Consider the following 20,920-nt stretch of genomic DNA (forward strand, 5'->3'; position numbering starts at 1 on the left):
AAGATGAAGTAAAGCTCGTTTCAGTTCTTACACTTAAGCTTCTGCTGAAACTGAGGTGTGTACGGAGAGAAGTCCACACACTCGACCATGACATGGAGGATACTGGCAACGGCATTCAACGTCGAAGGAACCTGAAGGATCAGACCGCTTCAGAGTCAGATTAGAGTTCTTTTAAAGGCTACAAGCAATATTCTCACCACTGTGGAATTTTTTAAAATCATGACAGATTGATGAATCAGCTTATTTTCCAAATATTCACATCTATGAAAATGTTTATGTTTTGTCCATATTTGTTATGGAACATGGACCAAAAATAAGTCTAGTTAAGGATTGAGCTTGTTATACTCGGCTCTGCTGGAAAGCTTCTATGTAAAGCTGTTTATACGTCACAGTGTACTCACCCTTAGGGCTTCTCTGTCTATTGTAGCATCCATCTTTGCACAGAGCTCCTCGCAGCAGATGTTCTCCTCAGCTGTGACCACCAATGCAGAGCAGCAAGCAAATACTTTGTAGAGCTTGGACCATGAAGAAAGCATCGACTTCTGAGCCAGCTGAAGAAATTAAAGGGATGAGAATGAGGTCATTGAAGCTGACTGAATGGAAAGCATGACTTTGTTATTTGTTTATGGTTTTTCCATTTGCACCAGACCTGTGGCAGTGGTGTGCCGTGTAAGAGATGTGTAATGGGGAGCATCAGGGCAGAGTGCATGGCACTGAAGTTGTGCTCCAGAGCGTCACCTTGGTTCACTTCATTAGTCTGTCAAAAGCAAAAGAGTCAAAGGAAGTTAAACGCTGGTGTTACATTTGTTAAATAAGACTTTAACAGAACGTTAAGGTACAAAAATAAAAACCTTTACACTGCGTTCCAAATTATTATGCAAATTTATTATGCAAATTATGATATTTTTCTCTGATTTTCCTAAATAGTCGATTCAAATGACAGTCAGCATAATTAGAGTATAATTCAAATGTTACTCAAAACTGCCAATGAAAACACTATGTTTTTCAAAAAAAATAAAAATAAAATAAACTTAAAATGCACTGTTCCAAATTATTACGCACAGAGTTTCAAAACATTTTATAGATTGTAGAGAATTGAAAATGGTCATTTGTTGAATTTGCAGCATTAGTAGATCAATTTTACTGAAATCAAAAGCTATTTCAATCAAAAACATCTTAACAGGTCAAGCTACATATTAACATAGGACCCCTTATTTGATAGCAGTTTTACAATTCTTGCATCCATGGAACTTGTGAGTTTTTGGAAAGTTTCTTCTTGAATGTCTTTGCAGGATGTCAGAATAGCCTCCCAGAGCTGCTGTTTGGATGTGAACTGCCTCCCACCCTCATATTTTTTTTTATTTGAGGATGCTCCAAAGGTTCTCAATAGGATTGAGGTCAGGGAAGAATGGGGGCCACACCATGAGTTTCTCTCCTTTTATGCAGATAGCAGCCAATGATGCAGAGGTGTTCGCTGTAGCATAAGATGGTGCATTGTCTTGCATGAAGATGGTTTTTGTTGCAGAAAACACAGTTCTTCTCTTTCTACCATGGAAGAAAGTGGTCAGTCAGAAACTCCACATACTTTGCCGAGGTCATTTTCACACCTTCAGGGACCCTAAAGAGGCCAACGAGCTCTCTCCCCGTGATTCCGGCTCAAAACATGACTCCACCACCTCACTGCTGATGTTGCAGCCTTGTTGAGACATGGTGGCTGTCCACCAACCATCCACCACTGCATCCATCTGGACCATCCAGGGTTGCACTGCACTCATCAGTGAACAGTGAAAATTAGTCTTCATGTAGTTCTGGGCCCACTGCAGCCGTTTCTGCTTGTGAGCATTGGTTAGAGACTGCAAGTCTCTGGAGGATCCTACACCTTGATGTTCGCAGGGCTCCAGAGGCACCAGCAGCTTCAATTATCTGTTTGCTGCTTTGTTATGGCCTTTTAGCAGCTGCTCTCTTAATCTGATGTATTTGTCTGGCAGAAACCTTCATCATTGTGCCGTTACCTGCACGAACCCATGTGTGCTCTGACTCAGCCACAAATCTCTTACATTATGGTGATCACGCTTAGGTTTTCGTGAAATATTTAAGGTTTTCATTACGTGTCCAAGGCATTCAACTATTTCACGCTTTTCAGCAGCAGAGAGATCATTTTTCCTTCCTATATTGCTTGAAAATGGTGGTCTGCTTAATAATGTGGAACATCCTTCTTTAGTAGTTTTTCCTTTAATTGGGCTCACCTGGCAAACTAATGATCATAGGTGTCCGAGATTAATTTCAGTCATCCAAAGAGCCCTGAGACACAATTCCATCCATGGGTTTAATTGAAAAACAACTTATTTAATCTTTATGACACTTAAACACAATTTGCATAATAATTTGGAACACGGTGTATATTCTAAAGTTATTTGTTTTTAAACTTGCATTTTTCCACATCCATATATTAATAAGTGGGCCACCAAGCAAGGCTTTGTTCTTCGTACTCAGGGTTTCCACCATTGCACTGCAAACCCTAAAGTTGCTTCCAGCTTTGGAGAATTATGTTGCGTTTTTTTGTTTGTTTGTTTTTTTTAACATATACAATGTTCAACAGGTAATGTAAACTAAAGCATTTCATCACTGTCTGTAAATTGGGTTAAATATGGTTTGATGCTCTGCTGCAGATGCAACCTTAAACCTGAACATGGATCCGAAAAGAAAAGTACTCAGTGTCATACATTCCTCATTCTACACACTTTAATTTTCCCCTAGATGTGTAAAGAGCTAGAGTCAACAGTTAACATCTATGTCTTTGGACTGTGGGAGGAAGCTGGAAGAAACCACACAGACACAGGTAGAAAAACTAACACTGTCATGATATTATGAAAGGATACTAAATAACCTTGACCCTATCAAAAGTAATCATTTTTAAACATGCTTTTGGCAGTTGTGTATTTAAGAAACTAAGTACTCAGAGTCACCTGGAAAAATGTTTCTCTTTAGAGTAACATACAGCAGAACTTAAGCCGATTTGGACACAGCTTAATACTTTGCTTTAAGTTTTACTTGCCAATACTACAACGACTACTCTCAATTTATGTAAACGTTCTTGTACTACATTAGTTATTGTAATAGTAAATGGAAAAACCCTAATCTTAGTGGTTAGTGTCAGAGTTGATCCTTGGCCCCATCTAGTTTATCCCCTACATTTATCTAAACAGTGCTGCCTCCAGTCCTCAAAAGAAAGTGTAACACACGGTGCCTGTGTTCCACTTTATAAAGCAGGCTAATGTGTTGCTTAGAACCCCTCTGCCGATCAAACAAGCCTCTAAAATCTGGACTACAACTTCAACATTCAGACAGGTAAAAATATTGTCTTCTCAAAGTTGACTTGTTGCAGACAAAGTGAAACAAAGATTTTTAAATGTCCCTATTAAACAACAGCAGTGACTGTCAATAATCCCGCTCCTACTTGTGTGACGATGTCAGTGAGGGAGCTGACGACCACGCTCCACATTCTCAGCAGCTGCTCCTTGTTCTGCAGAGACGTGGCGCTGCGGCTGATGGCACCCAACAACGATTCTGCAAATGCTAGAGGGGAGGTTGGACCTGACAGTCCACAGCTGACCAGCGTTTGAAGGCAGTGATAAAACCTGCAGACAGATTCAGGAGGCAATGCATTAAGCAAAGAAGATGACAGTGTGTGCACACATAGATATCTAATATATCTAATATATATAGATATTACGCAGAGCTTGGGAAAAGAAGAAGGTTTTTCTGAACAGGAGGCTAATATATTTTGACCAGGATTACCCTCCAGCAGTACTGCAGAAGAGGAAGGAATATGCGGAGGCGAAGCAGAAAAATATCCGCTTCCACACTCCGTTCCCGGCTAAACTACGAGTGTTTTATGAGGATGGAACACGTCTGTATCAGACAGCGGAGGAGGCGACCACAGACATGAAGGACAGAGGATTACCAGTCAGCGTCTTTATACCGAAGGAGAGTTTGGCTGAGCAGCTGTCCCGCACCGCTTGGGAAACAGCGGGAGGGCCGAACCGGCGAGGGATAGATGAGGAGCGAGAGAAAAACATCAGGGAGAGACTGCGTGCCTTCAGAAGACAGGTCACACCCTCTTCAGAGGAGTTATAAGCACTGACTGACTTCTAAAGTGAGGTAAAATTAAATCGAACTCAAAACATGCGGTGTTACGCTCACTCCAAAATATTTGCACATACCGCTACCCCACTTGGGTGAGAATGATCTCTCTCTCTCTCTCCATCCATCCATCCATCCATCCATCCATCCATCCATCCATCCATCCATCCATCCATCCATACATACATACATACATAAGCGAGGGATGCATAAGGACACACTTTCTGCTTAATGAACAGAGACTTTTCTCCCCTTTTCTTCAACTGCCATGGTGGGGGCCCTCAGCCCACAGGTGGGAGAGGTTTTCCCTCACAGCTAGATGTTATCTCTAGCTCAGCCCAGGGTCATTTGTTAGAGACCCCAGCCTTGGAATCACAGTTATATTTCTTTATCTGTTGCCTATGTTCGATGTTTTTGTTTGTTCAGGGAGTAGATCTACTAAGTTTTATTTTGTTTATTCTGTGGACACACAGTTAATATGCATGGCTAGTGACAAAGTAAAATTTATTTCTTTTAATGTTAATGGGCTGTTAAACCCAATTAAACGTAACAAAATCCTATCTAAAGTAAGGGCAGAACAAGCCCATATAGCCTACTTACAGGAGACCCATTTGTCAGATAAGGAGCACGTAAAATTAAAGAGAATGGGCTTCACTAACTTGTTCTTTTCTTCATACAAATCAGGACATAGGAGAGGAGTTGCAATCCTTATTTCAAGCAAATTAAATTTTGAAAAAGTATCCGAAATGGGTGATAAAGAAGGCAGATTTATTTTAGTAAAAGGAAAGATAGATGGGAATCCAATCACCCTTTTGAACGTTTATGCCCCCCCAGGGAGTGATATTAGTTTTTTCCAAAATATCATTAATATTATGGTAACAGAAACAGAAGGCCTTTTGATCTGTGGAGGGGATCTAAATATACATTTACAGCCAAAGTTAGACTCGTCTAGTAGGAAAACTCATGATATGAAATCCCTATATAAGAAGGTAAATACACTTCTGGAAGAGGTAGGATTAATTGACATATGGCGAGACCTTTTCCCTAACAAAAGGGATTACACTTACTACTCTGCCTCTCACTCTCTCTATACAAGGATAGATTATTTTATAACATTTGCCAAAGATAAGCATAAAATACATACTTGTGGAATTGGGACAATAGATCTAAGTGACCATGCACCAATATATCTATCTATTGATTTTGACCTACGGTTTAAAAATAATACATGGAAACTGAACTCAAGCCTGTTAAATGACCTATCCTTTAAGGCACAAATTAAATCAGAAATTAGCTTCTTCTTAGAGCTCAATGATACTGGAGAGGTCTCACCTCCCATATTATGGGATACTCTGAAGGCCGTACTAAGAGGGAAAATTATAGCAATATCCTCATTCAAGAAAAAAAAAAATAGGAATAGGAAATTAGAGGACCTAAAAAACAAACTAAAGGAACTAGAAAGAAAACATAAAATAGACTCTACACAGGATACATTAAGAGAAATTAAAAATATTAGGAATGAAATTAATAATCTAGCCACACAAGAAATTAAGAAAAATTTAATGTTTCTGAAACAGAGACACTATGAAAGCGGCTCTAAATCTACGAAAATACTGGCGTGGAAACTGAAAAAAAAAGATAGCGGAAAATACAATTTATAAAATTAGGGACCCAAGAACAAAAGTGATAAAAAATAAATTAAATGAAATTCAGGAAGCTTTTGAAATATTCTATACAGCTCTTTATTCTGAAGTCCCTGGTGGGACGGTAACTCAGATTGACAGCTTCCTGAATTCTCTAGATCTACCCACTCTTGATGAAGAACAAAATCAAACAATGATAGCGGACATAACTGAAGAAGAATTAAAAGCTGCAATTAGTAGGCTTAAATTAAGCAAGTCACCAGGATCTGATGGTTACACCGCAGAGTGGTATAAAGAATTTAAAAAAGAATTAATACCTGTTCTACTTCCCACATTGAACTGGGCTTTGAAAAAGGCACAAACGCCACCCAGTTGGAAGGAGGCAATAATTTCAGCCATACCAAAAGAAGGCAAGGATAAAATGGAATGTGGATCTTATAGGCCAATTTCTGTTCTTAACGTGGACTATAAACTCTATACGTCTATTATGGCCAAACGATTAGAAGAGTTTCTACCAACATTGATACATAACGACCAGACAGGTTTCATACATCAACGCCAAACACAAGACAATATACGAAAGACACTACATATTATGGACCATATACAAAAAAACAAAATTAAAGCAATTGTGATAAGCGTAGACGCTGAATGAGCCTTTGATTCCGTTAATTGGAATTTTCTCTACAGGGTGTTATATAAATTCGGCTTCCATGATACAACTATTAAAACTATACAGGCACTATATGACAATCCTACCGCTAGGATTAAAATCAATGGATATTTATCTAACAGCTTTACCCTAGAAAGGGGCACCAGACAGGGTTGTGCATGGTCACCACTACTCTTCGCACTATATTTGGAACCACTAGCTCAATTCATTAGACAAAACGAAGACATCAAGGGAATCATTATTAAAGGGACGGAATATAAATTGGCCTGTTACGCGGATGATATTCTGGTTTATCTTGGACACCCAACGTACTCTTTACCTAAATTGATGCACTCATTTGAACAATACGGCCAATTATCTGGGTACAAAATCAGTATAGGTAAAACCCAGCTACTCTCATAATTATAGCCCACCAGAAGAAATAAGAAGTAGTTACCCCTTGGCATGGCAAACAGAGTCGTTTAAATACCTAGGCATCAACCTATCAAAAGATCTTACAAAATTATTTGAACAGAATTATTTACCGATACATAAAAAAATAAAGGACGACATAGCAAGATGGAATTTAATCCCTTTCTTTAACCTTAGCTCAAGAATTGACTCTATTAAAATGAATATAATGCCAAGATTCTTATATTTATTTCAAACCCTACCAATAGAGATTAACCAAAATCAGTTTAATGAGTGGGATAAAATGTTATCGAGGTATATATGGCAAGGCAAAAGACCAAGGGTTCGCCTCAAAACTTTACAGCTGGCTAAGCAAAAGGGAGGATGGGGCTTGCCTTATTTCAGATATTACTATTTTGCAGTGCAGATGAGAGCAGTGATATGCTGGTGTAACCCGTCATACACTGCCCAATGGAAAAACCTTGAGGAAAAAATGTTGCCCATTCCCATCCAGGCAATTTTAGCTGATAATAATTTACAAACTTACATAAATAACATTGATAACCCATGGGTGAAACGGACCCTTAAAACATGGAAAACTGTTATAAAGGAACATAAACTAGAGGCTAACATTATAGCTCTTAAATGGTGTGCTTATGACTCAGAGTTCATACCTAATAAATTGGATTCTAGATTCAAAGATTGGATAGCTAAGGGTATAACAGACTTATGTAGTATAATGAAAGATGGAAAATTGCTCAGTTTTCAAAACGCTTAAAAGGACATATTTATTAGAAAAACAAGATTTCTACCGATATCTGCAGCTACGGCATTATGTGGATACGAAGACGAAAAATGCAACAAAGACAGGCACACGTTTGATCGATTTGTTTATAAAAAGCTATAATTCAGAAACTATTGATAGAATTGTTTCATGTCTGTATAAGGGTCTTTTGGACTTGACATCACATTCAACTTCATATATTAAAATAAAATGGGAGAAGGAAGGAGGGATAAGAATATCTGAGGAAGAATGGACGGCAATATGGAGGTATCAATGGAAGTGTACAAGCTCCCAAAAATGGAGGGAATTCGGCTGGAAGAGCCTAATTAGGTACTTTATAACACCCTCCCAGAAGTCTCACTATGATAATAACTCCCCTGTCTGCTGGAGAAACTGTGGAAACCAAAGTGCAAACCACTACCATATTTTTTGGGATTGCTCTGTTTTGAGGGACTATTGGAGAGAAACACACAACGCTCTACAGTATATCTTCAAATGTGAAATACCCTTTGAGAGTAAGACTATGTTTTTTGGACACGTACCTCAGGAATGGCCGAAAAGTGATAAACATTTAGTAAATATTTTGCTGATGGCCTGTAAAAAGGGTATTACCAGAAAATGGTTATCCCCGGAGAGCCCAACTATAAATATATGGATGGACATCACAATGGACATCTATAAAATGGAAAAGATAACAGCTTTTGTTAATCACAAATTGGATAAATTTACATCATATTGGGAAAACTGGGCCAAATATGTCACGCCTCATAGGCCAGATTTTATTTTCACAAACCAGTAGTTATGATGTATGAGAGTATGCAAGAGTAAGATCACTCCCTATCAGTACATAGTTTTTTTTTTTTTGTTTTGTTTTGTTTTTTTGCTTGTTTGTTCCAACTGTTGCTATAGCTGTAAGTTTTTTTTTTCTTATAACCTGGATATAAACTAAAATACTATTTTGGCAATAAGGGCAGACAACAGATGCAAGAAGTATTCTCACGTGATGTATACGCTGTGAATGTCTGTTTCTGAATGTCAATGGAAAAATAAAAAATTATATAAAAAAAAAAAAAAAAAAGATATCTAATATATAAGCAAATGGATATCGGGGTGGGGTTTGTATCCAGTAAGGGTCCCTAGGCAAGATCCAGGCTATCAACACCTACGCCCTGCCCTGTGATCCCCTGCTTGGATAATAACCTGGCCAAAGGAGGAAATCAAACCCACTGACATCAAAACAAGGAAGCTCTTTACCATGCAAGGAGGGTTTCACCCCCAAGTCCAGCACGCTGAGGCTGTATGCTACGCAGAAGGAAGGAGGCCAGGGACTAGTGAGTGCCAGTACCACGGTCCAGGATGAGACTATGAACATCCACGAATACATCAGGAAGATGGCCACAACCAGCTGCACGTTCAGTGGAGCTGAAGGCAGCATAAACTGAAGAAAGAGGAGGAACCATCATGGAAGGACAAGCGCCTGCACGGTAAGTACCACCGGCAGATAGAGGAAGTGGCTGACAGGCTGAAAAATTATTGTACACTTCATTTGAATTTAGGTGGTTATAATTACTTGTACTGATGCGTCCACAGGAAGACACAACAGAGGAGCAGCATCCAATGGGACCTTGTGGAGGGTGCTTCAGGAGTACGGGGTGTCTGGCCCGTTATGGTCATTAGATCCCCGTTCAACCATAGCGAGAGCTTGTGTTGTACTGCCACCAGTAAGTCGGACTTGTTTGTAGTGACTGTTGGGCCTCCCAAGGCTGAGACCAGAAAAAGGTGAAGTGCCTACTCTGGGTCAGGGATGAGTAACTACCCCAGGTGGAGCCGTTTTAAGTATACCAGTGAGGTGAGAATGGAGCGTGAGATTGACGGACGGACTGGAGCAGTGATGCCGCCCCAGTCAATTTAGAAGTCTAATACGTTCCTACCCTCACCTGTGGTCCCGAGTTCTGAGTGGTGAGCAAAAGAATGGAGGTCTCAGATTCAAAAAAAGGAAAAATTTTTCCATCAAATGTTGGCTGGGACTCAAGACTTAAAGTAGAGCCTCTTCTCCTCAACACTGAAAGGAGCCAGGTGAGCCGTTTCAGCTCTCATGGTAGATAGAAGGCACTTAATCATAGAATGTGCTTGTATGTATGGTCCTCAGGAAGAGTAGAAAAGCCCTATGCAAGAAACAGTTCATTTACCATTTGTAGCAGGTATTGACTAAGTGACGAACTGTCTTGTTTTTTTCCCCCCCCCGCCAGTTTATAGAGTTTTCAGTAAAATTACTGGAAGTAATGCACAAGATGTTACCAGTATCTTTTATTGTGTTCCTGTGGAATGAGAATCAAACTAAGTAGTAGACCCACCTCTCATCTTCAACGTAGGCTGGAAGCATGCTGCTGTCGTAGAGGAGGAGGATGAGGAAGAGAGCAGGTGTTCCCTGAGGAGTTAAACAACATTTAAGCAACATTCTGTGTAAGCACTTCTATGGAGCTATGCTAATCGTTGAACCATGAAGCACTCACATTTAGCACGTCCATCTTGCCCACTTGATAAGATGCAGAACTGAGAACTCTCTGAGGAATTCCTTTCACTGTGGCTTCAAACAGAACCTAAGGTTAAGAAAAAAAAACAAAAAAAAAAAAACAGTCAGTGCAGTTACAACTTCTGAGCACTGAAACAGACCCAACACCCAAAGAAGCAGCCCAGTGCCTGGCGGGACTGTCGATCGAAGACATCTACCTGTTCGGAACCATGATAACAGGGTTCTTGCTGATCGGAGCTGGCTTGGCCCTGGCTTATCAAAGATTAAAGAAAGTGGAACCGGCTGTTCAAAACCCCACAAGGCTGCCTGCTGTGATTGAAACGACGGGACGAGTTGTGAGTTCTCAAAATGGGCTCATTGAACGCAGCACGGATAAGATCTTGGAGAAGCTTGAGGCTACCGTGAACACTCAGAATAAGACCGCTGAGCGAAAATTGGATAACATCTTGGAGAAGCTCACGGCTCTCCAACGGGAGATTGAGAGACCAGTGTCGGACTGCTAGAACAGCTTTGAAATTCACATGAGTTGTTTGCACTAATGTAAAAACCACCATCATTTCATGCAGCTACCACTTCGGCGCCAGCTGTGGTCTCAAGGCTGGAGCTGAACAAAAACACCCTGATAACAGACGGTGCATAGACTGTTTCTTCCTATCCTACGCAAGGCCACCTGGAAGATTGTTTACTTAGCCTGGCAGGGTGAAGGACACCGTCTCAGCTGAACTCTGGACACACACACGCATACACATACACATTCATCCCCCCCTCCCTTTCCAAACGCCTTGCTTGTCCCCTCCCGGGGCAGATGGCAGGTCGACTGGACCAGCGCAGACATGCTGCAAGACCGGATGCGCTGTCTACACCGGCTCTCTCTCACCCTTACCCACCCCTGTTGCTTGTCTTGTGTTTCTATGGTGTATTGACAGTCATGTGCTTTTTGTGCTGGAGTGTTTTTTTCTGTTCTCAAACTGTTCTCCCATTAGGAGCTCAGTCTGAGTGGAGTTTTTTTTCTGCTCCTCTCACCTCATGTTATGTATTTTCGTTGTCTTTTCCTATCAGCCTAACTCTCTGACATGTCTTCCCAATATGATGTTTGTGTAAAGTTTGGTCAGAAGATTCCTTTGTAAGTGCGCATGTGCCATTAGTGTGCTGCCTGCTGTAACCTATAATTTCCTTCGGGATTAATAAAGTATTCTGATTCATTAAAACAGGTAAAAAGCTAACAATATCAGAAAAAACTCAAGGAATGATACACTCTGACATAAAAACCTATCCTTTGGTGCTGCTTCTCAAACTATTTCTATAAGTGACAGTCTGTAAAGCTCTGCGTTTCTTATGAACAGACTAATTCTAGTTACATTTTCAGTAAGTGAGTCAGTCTTAAAGCTTTCTGCATAACCTTACCAGGACTCTGTCTGCAGGCAGAGATTCTGAGGCGATGATACTCTGCAGAGCTTGAAGTATCAGTGTCAGTACTTCGCTTCCCTGTCGCTCCTTCTTATTGCCTAACGACAGAGCACAAGTATTATTCAGCAGCGAGTCCAACATCAATATTGTCGTCTTTTCAGGCTCTGCTTGAGATGAGAGGAGAGTCATCATTGGGGACAGATCCCCTCAGAATTGTAGTCTTGTCACAGCAGTCCAGACTGAAGACCTGAACGCTCCAACTTAAACTGATGATGAGATGTGACAGGGTCAGGCAGAAGAGGACAGTGAGGTCTCGCTCGTCCTCCCATGGAACAAAGCCCAGACCCAATCTGAGTGCTCTATGTGGTGCTTTGAGGTCAGACCCATGACTTTAAGAGCCCACCCTGCTGAGCAGCAGCCACAACACAACTAGAAATTTAACCCATGATTAGTTATTTAACTACAACAAAAACAAAGAGCAGTGGAAACTGCTGACATTTCTGTTTGTCTGCTTATTTCATGTGTGCAGATAATCACTGCCACAGTTTTGCCAGCAAAGATGAATGATTACTAAAGTCTGTGTGCATAAAGGCTCCCGCAGCTTTCTCCATGCTTTGTTACTTCTTTACCAAATCTAACTTACATTTGTTAACGAGACAAATAAATACATGCAAACGAATTAAACATCCTACCATAAACATTACACACAAACCAGTCAGCTTCACTGTCAAATCAATCAGGTACCTTCACTACTTACCAGACTCTATGGTCAGGGAAACAAACCGGACAAGACTTGTCCATATGAGGGTCAGAAGAGATTCTGCAGGAGAAAAGAGCTTGTGTTTATATGGACTTAGGAGAGCAGGTTTCAGGTTTAAGTAATCAGTCACCCTATTTTCCAACAAATCCTTCAACAGTGTGTGACAAAGAACTTTTAGACCTCTTATCACAGACCTACATGATTAGCAGTCTGTCGCCCTAACACTGCTTCCTTTCTCCAACTCCTCATCTTAAAAAGATTTCCTCATTAAGATCAGGATTCCCAGTGACAACATTAAGGGGAAAAAAAGGAAGGGGAAAAAAAAAAAAAAAAAGCCCTCTGACTCATTTACAAGTGGCGAGGCTCAACTTTTACAGCCAAAATAATGCATCAGTTCGCATCACGCCTGAAAGCAGCAATGGCTTTGTTTGGACCAGTGTGAATAAGCACAGGTGACAAAATGCCATTTTTCTTCTAATGCATTCAAATATATTTAGTTTTGAAAATTCATCTACAAAATCAAAGTCGAGGTGAATGTCAGTCAGTGGATGTTTCTGTGAGGTTTACCTGGAGCATCTTTTCCGATGTTGATGAAGCCATCTCTGGTATTCGAGATGAGCACAGCAGCATGTTTAGTAAAGGAGGAAGCACCAGAGAGGAGCAGGTGGTTCAGGGGCTCTACAAAGAAAAACAATTAAAGGTATAGAGGAGACACACTAAACTCTTTAAACTTACTTCTTTAAACACCAAACTGGATGAGATCTTCTTGTCTGTGTTCCTGTGAATGATTTTTTTAAATTTGCACTTGGGAGACAGATTTGCAGAAACATGAGCATTTCTGGGACATTTCCACATCTACAGTAAAACACTTTCTCTTCCCTGTGGCCCCATTGCCAGAAAAAAAAGACCAAAATGGAACTGGACATAGAGCAATGGAGAAAATGAAACAGAAAAAGTATTTGAAATTTAAAAGGAGCATTCCATAGAAACAGTGTGTTTATCTCTGCACCTCCCTGTGTGGAGCCTGAAGGAACAACTATAAAGCAGGCTAATGCAGACAACATGTGACTCTGACCCACCGAGACTCAGGATGAGTTTGTGTTTTGCTGCAGTCGCAACAACCTCTGGACCTCGAAAATAGTGCAGCAGCATCTCTAGTCCGAGCAGCTGAATCGACGGTATCGAGGAGGCGAGCTGGATGCTGGAGTTCAGGCTCATCCGAGATGTGTTGGCTGGGCTGTTGAAGCCTGGAGCACTTGCTGCAGACAGAAACAAACACTACATCAGTGCACTCACTCTAACACAACATCAGTGTCTGTGTAAGCTGGATTAGTGCATTGATTGTGGAGGAGTAACCGTACCAGTCTTGGGTGTACTAGGAGTAGCAGCGCTATTTTGAGCGACAGCTCTGGAAGGAGTGCCTGGTATAGAAGAGGAGGAGTCGGAGCCGATGGTGCACTGGAGCAGAGGTACAGAAACCTGAGAGACACAGAAACACTTCACTCACACCAGAGTTTCACACTTCATCACACATTAGGAAAAACTGACAAGCTAGTAAACTCGGTGTAGATGGAAATAAAGTTGTGTCTGCATGAGTTAAGAAGTAAGAAGAATGCAGTACTGTTACATGAAATTATAAAAAAGGACCTCTGTGACTGTTCCCTGTTGAAGTAAACTCTGTTACCAAGATGTCTAAACATTGACTCATAGCAGCATGTAACCCAAAGAGTTGATTACACTATTATACAGCTATGATGCATATGAAGTATTAAAGTAGGACGAGTATCTACTGCTGAAAGAGGGCTAAGTTCCCAACTCTGGTACTACTGAAGGTTAGCTCATCTTAGACTGGTCAAAGTTGAACTGATAAAAGAATTTGGAATAAGGTGCATTTAAATAAATAAATAAGCACAGTGCAGGATGTCTGACTGTTTACTGTAATTGTCCCACACTTAAACACTTGCAATCACTTTTAACAGATCTCTAGTTATTACCGCAGTGTCAATTAGCTTGAGTCTGCAGTACCTTTTAAACACGACTAATTACTGAGAAAAACTACCCTATAGCTTCACCAGTGACTGCAATCACACACTAAAATCGCACAAAGTCAGAGAATTAGGGATAATGTATGACCAAGTTTACTGTGAACAGAGCAAATCAGTGTGACGAGTGTGTGGAGCTGCAGCCAGTCCCCTCTGCCACAGAAGCAGAACTGCAAGGAAGAAAATTAATTCTGTGAAATAATCTTTGTTTTTTCTAGGAAAAACAAACTGGGAATCTAACCTGATCAAAGTTGGGTGACAGGTTGGGCCCCAGTTGGATCACCAGGTACCACCACACCTCCACCTTGGTGAGCAGCAGGGCTTCTGTTCTGACATTGATGGATGTGAGCGGCTGCATCAGGAGCTTCATACGTTTGGCACTGCACAAGATGTCTTCGGGAACACCAAGGGTATAGGTTTAAGATTTCAGTTTGACCACTGAACTTCCTATTAAAGACAGGATGAGTGTAATGGGGCTCACCTGGATTCAGAGCAAAGTTATCAATGAGGCTCTTCCAGGCAAGAAAGGCGATCTTCTTAATGGTAGGAGACGAGCTGCGGAAACCAAGCTCCTCCAGGTGCAGGAGAGAGTTGATGAAGGGACCTCCTCTGTGCAGCAGCTGTGCAGGAGACACAGTTAACCTGGCTGATCAGGCCATTCTTATCATTCAAATAGAACAAGGAATTCCAAAGTTTTAAGCAAACCCAGCAGGCCTTTCTCAGAATTTCTGGACGCAATGACTACTAAGTTACACTCATTTATTTAAATATCGGACACCAAATATACAGACTTTACCTTCCCAAGCAGTTTCACAAACAAAGGCCACAGCTTCAGGACATTGGTTTCATTCTTGGACATGAAAAGTTTCTGCAGTTCTGGGATCAGTTTCTATGAAGACACAAAGACAGTTGAGCAGAGATTATTACAATTCCCTTTTTATCTGGACAGGTGTTCAGCACAAGCAACACCAAGCATCAAACTCCATAGAGACATTAGACTACTCACTGTGGACATCATTGGTTCAATAACAGCAGACACCTCATTCTGCTTTTCCAGTAGAAGGGGCATGCCCATCTCCATGGCTGCGGCGGCCCGCAGACGCACCTTTGATGCAGAGTGGACCACCAGAGGGATTACCAGCTTTGCCCACTGTACTGCTCCTTCGCCCATCTGGGTGGGCACCTGCTCCAGCATCCTATAAACACCAAGGACAGAGAGCCCCATCTCATTTTCCAATATAAATATTTTAGCTAGAATTTTAGATCTGAAATGAAAGCTGCACCAATGGAGAGTACCACCACTGCTGTAACATCAGACTTGGGGGAACATTCATTATCCAAAATGTGTAATTTCTCTCCCTGCTGGAGTTGGCTGAAGGTTTGTGAAGCACTTCAGCGAGAGCCGATCAGCTGCAGTCAGAGCTCTGGTCCACACAGAGTCCCACTGTGAAGCTTCTTTGTGTGGCCAATGCCATATTAGCGTTTTGAAACTGGATGTGAAGAGTGAGGGGTAGCTCTGACTAAGTAAGTGAGGAACACGCTCATGCATGCATGCTCATATGGCAGTAACTCGCCAATCAACCTTAGCTATACTCCTCTTTTTCTGGCCATAATGAAGACCACAAGTTCCAAAATTACCTTCATGTTGTAATCAATAATCAGAATGAGCTTTATTGACTAAGTATGTGTATTCATACGAGGAATTCAAACTAGCAACTGAATCCATAAAGCGTTCATAATGATTGTTTTGTCACACTTCTACACAGCTGGACTTTTTGCCCTCTGCTGGCCATTAGAAAGAATGTTTCTTGGTCTATGCCAGAAGTCCAAAGGCCCCTGACATGCCTTCCACAGCAGGGGAAAAAAAATGCAATTTACCTGCCCAACATCTGTTCACAAACAGATGCTCAGTATTCTAACTCATATTATACTAAGCAACAGCACTAAAAGCAGATGTGTTTTCTTCCACAAGAGGCTAACATGAAAGAGGTGTGACAACTAAAGAAAGGACATTGGCAACTTCTATTTATCCAGACTAAAAAGCAATGCTGGGGTTTTCAAATAAAATGTGTAATCCATTTCTCATTATCATGTAAAATTACTTATTTTAGAAAGCTGCAGAGAGTGTTAATATTCCATTTTGTGTGACATTTCTCTCGATCAAAAGTGAGAATGTCCCACAGAGCATGATTAAAGGAAAACAGGGCAGAATAAAATACTCTGGTTATCCAGAAGTCTGGCTTCAAATAAATCTTACCTGATTATGACATTCAAGGCTTCATGCTCCATTACCACAGAGTGGATGTCTTCCCTTTTCCACACGCTCTCCAGTGTTCCCAGTATGGACGGCACCTGAGTGTAGAAGAAGCAACGCGAATCAATACAGCAGCTTTGGAAACGCCTCCGCTCCTGAAATCACTGCTACATTTTCAGCAGTGTTGACCTGACAACATTTTCAGTAACAGCGATGCTTTCTGAAATTGTAGCACATAAGGTTCAGGTCCTGCTCACTTTTTTAGCGACTTCTTCTGCAGGAAAGCTCTGTTTGGAAATCACCCACAATGCCCTGGTGCAAGTGTTCTTATCAGTCGCCTTCGACACCAGCAAGCATAGTGCTGACAGTATTTCCACTGCAAAGACTTCTGCAAAAAACAAACAAAAATAACAGTTCCATCTGGCCAAGTCAGATCTGCAGTGATGATGTCAAGATTCAAAGCGTTTATTGTCATATGTACAAGAAGAAAAAACATTTCTCTGTGCAATTAAATTCTCTCTTTGTTGCAAGACACAAATGCTGTCTGATGTACACATGAAGTTACCTGACACTCCAGAGACAACATGAGAATGGTATACGCAAAACCCCAAGGCTTGTAAGGCAGCTTGGCTCAGCTCAGCATTTGGACTAGTTATGTGAGCCTGGAAGTGGCATAAGAAAATAAGGCTTAAAATTTAAATATAAGCATGGAAAATGTAAGTTTCCGACAATTTTGTGCACAGAAGACTCACCAAGATGGCTTTACCCAAGCGAGAAAAGTGCTTTTCAACTGCAGGGAGGAACTGGCGCCCCTCCTCTCCACTGAGCCGACTGTACAGGAACAACAGGATATTCTGTCACTTGTGGTCTAGTCCTAACTAACGTCAAACTCTGACATACCGGGGCTCGTAACCTACTTGGCAATGGTGAGGTAGGCATCTGTCTGCTCTGACTGTCCAGCAGTGCTGTCCTCCAGAGACTCGAGGAGAGGGAGGAAGCTGGAGGTGCTCGGAGGCCCTGCCGTCGCCATCATTATTACTCACCTTCTCGCCCTTAAAGAGGGGGAGCAGAAAAGGAGGAGAAACATCAGGAAAATGGATAAAAAGAAACTTTTATAGAAGTGCCCTGTAATAGACTGTCCAGAGTTTATGCGCCCTAGATCAGAATCTTCTTGAAAAGTGCAGCCTAGTGGCAGCTCAAGTCAGAATTCAACAGAAAAAGTAGAAATCAGACTCACATTTGTAATAAAATCCCAAAAGTACAGGTTTATCTTCACCCAGTTAATTTAAACCAAACGTCTGTTGTTCTGTTTGACTCTGGAGTTTATCAAATTCACTGTCTTTAAACCACAGCAACATCCAATCCACTGTGTCTCTCTTCAACCACGTTTCTCATTTACCACCTGAGGGTACGTACACACTGTTTGCCCTCCAGCTATATGGAGATTGGTTTTTAGCTTTTGCTTTTTAATTTTTAAAACTACACACAAATACATAAAATAAAAATTTCCATTCACAACTCACATTTATTTCCTACTCGTCTTTACTAACACATCTGTAAACACATCTCCCATTCATTCAGATATTGGGTTTGGATGTGTTAATAAATATTATACAAAGTTAAATTTGTAACTGACACAGTTGTGACACAGCACTGGCAGACGCCATATCTGGAGATATTAGTCAATGCCATATATTTGCATCACTGATATTCTGACATATTTTTTTTTATCCCAATTATCTAATTTTCCATCGTTAGTACTAGTGATGATTTCCACTTGAATTTAGTTTTTGTGTGTCTATATGTGTGTTGGGGGGTTGAAGGGGGGGCAATTTCCTTGTCTGAATATTTCACACTGCATAAGCTAGCTGTTTATAACAGCGGGCTTCTACCCCAGAACTGTCACATTGCAAAATAATCACACAAGTAAAAAGATGCATTTACGTACCTCAGTGAGAAGTAGGTGAAGCTGCGATCACCCGCCACTGTAGATACAGCTGTAACACAGTGAAGAATGGGCTTCAAATACAGGCTTGCGACACATGTTGGTTTTAGCTGGCGATGTAAACGCCTCCCAAATCAGTCTGTCAGTGTCTCGCTACTAATGCCATTGCTGGATTCTACACAAATAGAGCAACTATTTTGAACTGATACATCAAAACCTCTGGACGCATTTTCTGAATCGTGACTGAACAATTAGCAGCCTGCTAACTAGCTTTAACAAATTAGCAGCACTAGCAGGCTAAACGTCGAGTCTCCGGCTAGCAAAGTTGCCTTCGCGCCGGCGCACACACAGGCAGACGACGCTGCGGCTAAAACGTCCCCGCTCATCTGCCCTTATTTCGCCTCACTAACAAGAACACAAACCTGCATGGCTAAGCAAACGACTGTTTACACTTGCTTGCTTGTTTGTTTGTTTGAGCCAACACACACAGCACGTCCCCGCTGCTGACACTTACTGCTCACCTAGGTCGGAGTTATGAGAAGGGACACATACACAGCGCCGACGGCAGCAAATAAGCTTCACTTCAGCGGCCACCACGCTTCACTATCTGGATTGTTTTCTGTGAAGTGCAGCTTTTAATGGCTCCTATTGCAGCCTCCTTTTCTGTGTCTTGTGCCGTTACCCCGCGAAATTTGCTGGCGCCAAACCACCACGCCGACGTACAAAATTACCTTTGACCCCGCTACGTCACACTCGGCCTGCCCCTTTGAACTTATAAGGGTTGTATCCCAATTCAGGGTCTGCAGCCTTAAAGGCTGCATTTTAAGGCCGATTACGTCACAGCGGCGCGCCGAAGGCTGTCCCAATTCAAAGGCTGCTCGAAATGCGGCCCTGAAATGCGGCCTTCATTTCCCTGAATTTTAAGGCTGTGGCGATGTAGACTTCGTGGCCCAACATATCCCACAATTCATAGCGCGGCAGTCACTGTGGATAAGCGTAGCGGCCGAAGAGTAAACTGTTAAACGTAAGTACTGAATATTATGTCACTTATTTATGTGCAAATGTTTAATAATGAGGAACATTAAAACATTACTGTTGGCCACATGTCGGCAAAGTTATTTGCCGTTAGCGATGTTTGTACTTTCAGCGTTTACTTGGTTTTAAAGCCTTTAAAATATAATACAATAGCTGACTTTAATCTTACAGAGAATGTGATGATTTTATGGATAATTAAAGTCAGTCATATATCCACAAACACAACAAGCTGAAAGTCAGTGATGCTGCTCGGTTTGCAGTCCTGAATATCACGACACAAGCAGGATTCACTGCACTGTTAATGTTAGCTATGTTATATTGACTGTGGCCGTTTATCAATGCCCAAGTACGCGAGTACGTACTCGCGTGCTCGGTGAGTACGTACTCGCCGAGAACGCGAGCACGAACTCGTGGGCCGTTTCTCAATTCTCAAGTACGCGAGCACGGACTCGTGATTTGTACAGTCGGAACACCAGCGTACGTGATGATGTCACAGGTCCGGAGTTTTTACTGCCGTCCCTTCCTAATTTAACTGTGAGTAACATGTTATGAAGCTTAACTTTAATCACAGCCAAACCGGTTTACTCAGGAACAAATAAAACACTGAAATAAACCAAACATTAACATTTAGAAGTGATCTAAGTAACTTGTATATCATTTTTAACCTCAGTAGTGAAACCTCTATTAATAAAAATAGTGTACATGTACATACGTGTACATACCTTAATAAAAACAAGCAGGTGAGATGTTAGAACGCTTTTATTTCTATTCTAGTGGACACTCAATACTATAGACAGCTGCTGGAGTTTCTTTAACCTGAGTAGTGAGAAGACCGCGAGCGGGCGGGGAGGGGAGGGGGGGGGACGATGTGCCGGGAGTCCGCTGTTGAGTTTTGGACGAAATGCATTCTGGGATATATAGCTGTCACAAGTCTACACCGATGCATGCTCGATAAAATGGGCGGATCGAGAACACATCCGGGACTTTTTCGCGTTCTCGGCGTGATGCGTACTTCGAATTGGAACAGTACTTGGTCTCCGACTGATGACGTATCACGAGTACACGAGAACGCAAGTACGCACAAGTACGCATATTGATAAACGGCCTGGCCGTTTATCAATGCCCAAGTACGCGAGTACGTACTCGCGTTCTCGGTGAGTACGTACCCGCCGAGAACGCACGGGAGTACGTACCCGCCGAGAACGCGAGCACGGACTCGTGGGCCGTTTCTCAATTCTCAAGTACGCGAGCACGGACTCGTGATTTGTACAGTCGGAACACCAGCGTACGTGATGATGTCACAGGTCCGGA

General features: G+C 41.7%; 1 protein-coding gene across 3 annotated transcripts in view; it reads right to left on the reverse strand.

Moving 5' to 3' along the window:
- Window positions 1–19,268, reverse strand: part of rif1 (replication timing regulatory factor 1) — a 28,822-nt gene extending 9,554 nt beyond the window's left edge. For 2 of the 3 annotated variants that reach the window (XM_063497422.1, XM_063497419.1), the window contains exons 1-22: window positions 19,096–19,268; window positions 18,578–18,626; window positions 17,547–17,681; window positions 17,382–17,460; window positions 17,195–17,291; window positions 16,887–17,017; window positions 16,633–16,727; window positions 15,382–15,571; window positions 15,172–15,264; window positions 14,857–14,995; window positions 14,617–14,768; window positions 13,695–13,812; window positions 13,413–13,592; window positions 12,901–13,011; window positions 12,331–12,393; window positions 11,571–11,671; window positions 10,147–10,233; window positions 9,988–10,061; window positions 3,458–3,638; window positions 650–757; window positions 402–551; window positions 32–131 (exon numbers count right to left, since the gene is read on the reverse strand). In XM_063497422.1, the coding sequence (XP_063353492.1) occupies window positions 32–131; window positions 402–551; window positions 650–757; window positions 3,458–3,638; window positions 9,988–10,061; window positions 10,147–10,233; window positions 11,571–11,671; window positions 12,331–12,393; window positions 12,901–13,011; window positions 13,413–13,592; window positions 13,695–13,812; window positions 14,617–14,768; window positions 14,857–14,995; window positions 15,172–15,264; window positions 15,382–15,571; window positions 16,633–16,727; window positions 16,887–17,017; window positions 17,195–17,291; window positions 17,382–17,460; window positions 17,547–17,662 (2,365 nt within the window). In that variant the 5' untranslated portion in view covers window positions 17,663–17,681; window positions 18,578–18,626; window positions 19,096–19,268. Of the gene's footprint in view, window positions 1–31; window positions 132–401; window positions 552–649; window positions 758–3,457; window positions 3,639–9,987; window positions 10,062–10,146; window positions 10,234–11,570; window positions 11,672–12,330; window positions 12,394–12,900; window positions 13,012–13,412; window positions 13,593–13,694; window positions 13,813–14,616; window positions 14,769–14,856; window positions 14,996–15,171; window positions 15,265–15,381; window positions 15,572–16,632; window positions 16,728–16,886; window positions 17,018–17,194; window positions 17,292–17,381; window positions 17,461–17,546; window positions 17,682–18,577; window positions 18,627–19,088 lie in introns of all 3 variants that reach the window. The other variant, XM_063497421.1, reaches the window with a different exon arrangement.
- Between the last annotated feature and the right edge of the window lie 1,652 nt (window positions 19,269–20,920).

This window comes from Pelmatolapia mariae, linkage group LG16_19, assembly GCF_036321145.2.
Source record: "Pelmatolapia mariae isolate MD_Pm_ZW linkage group LG16_19, Pm_UMD_F_2, whole genome shotgun sequence".
Classification (NCBI taxonomy): Eukaryota; Metazoa; Chordata; class Actinopteri; order Cichliformes; family Cichlidae; genus Pelmatolapia; species Pelmatolapia mariae.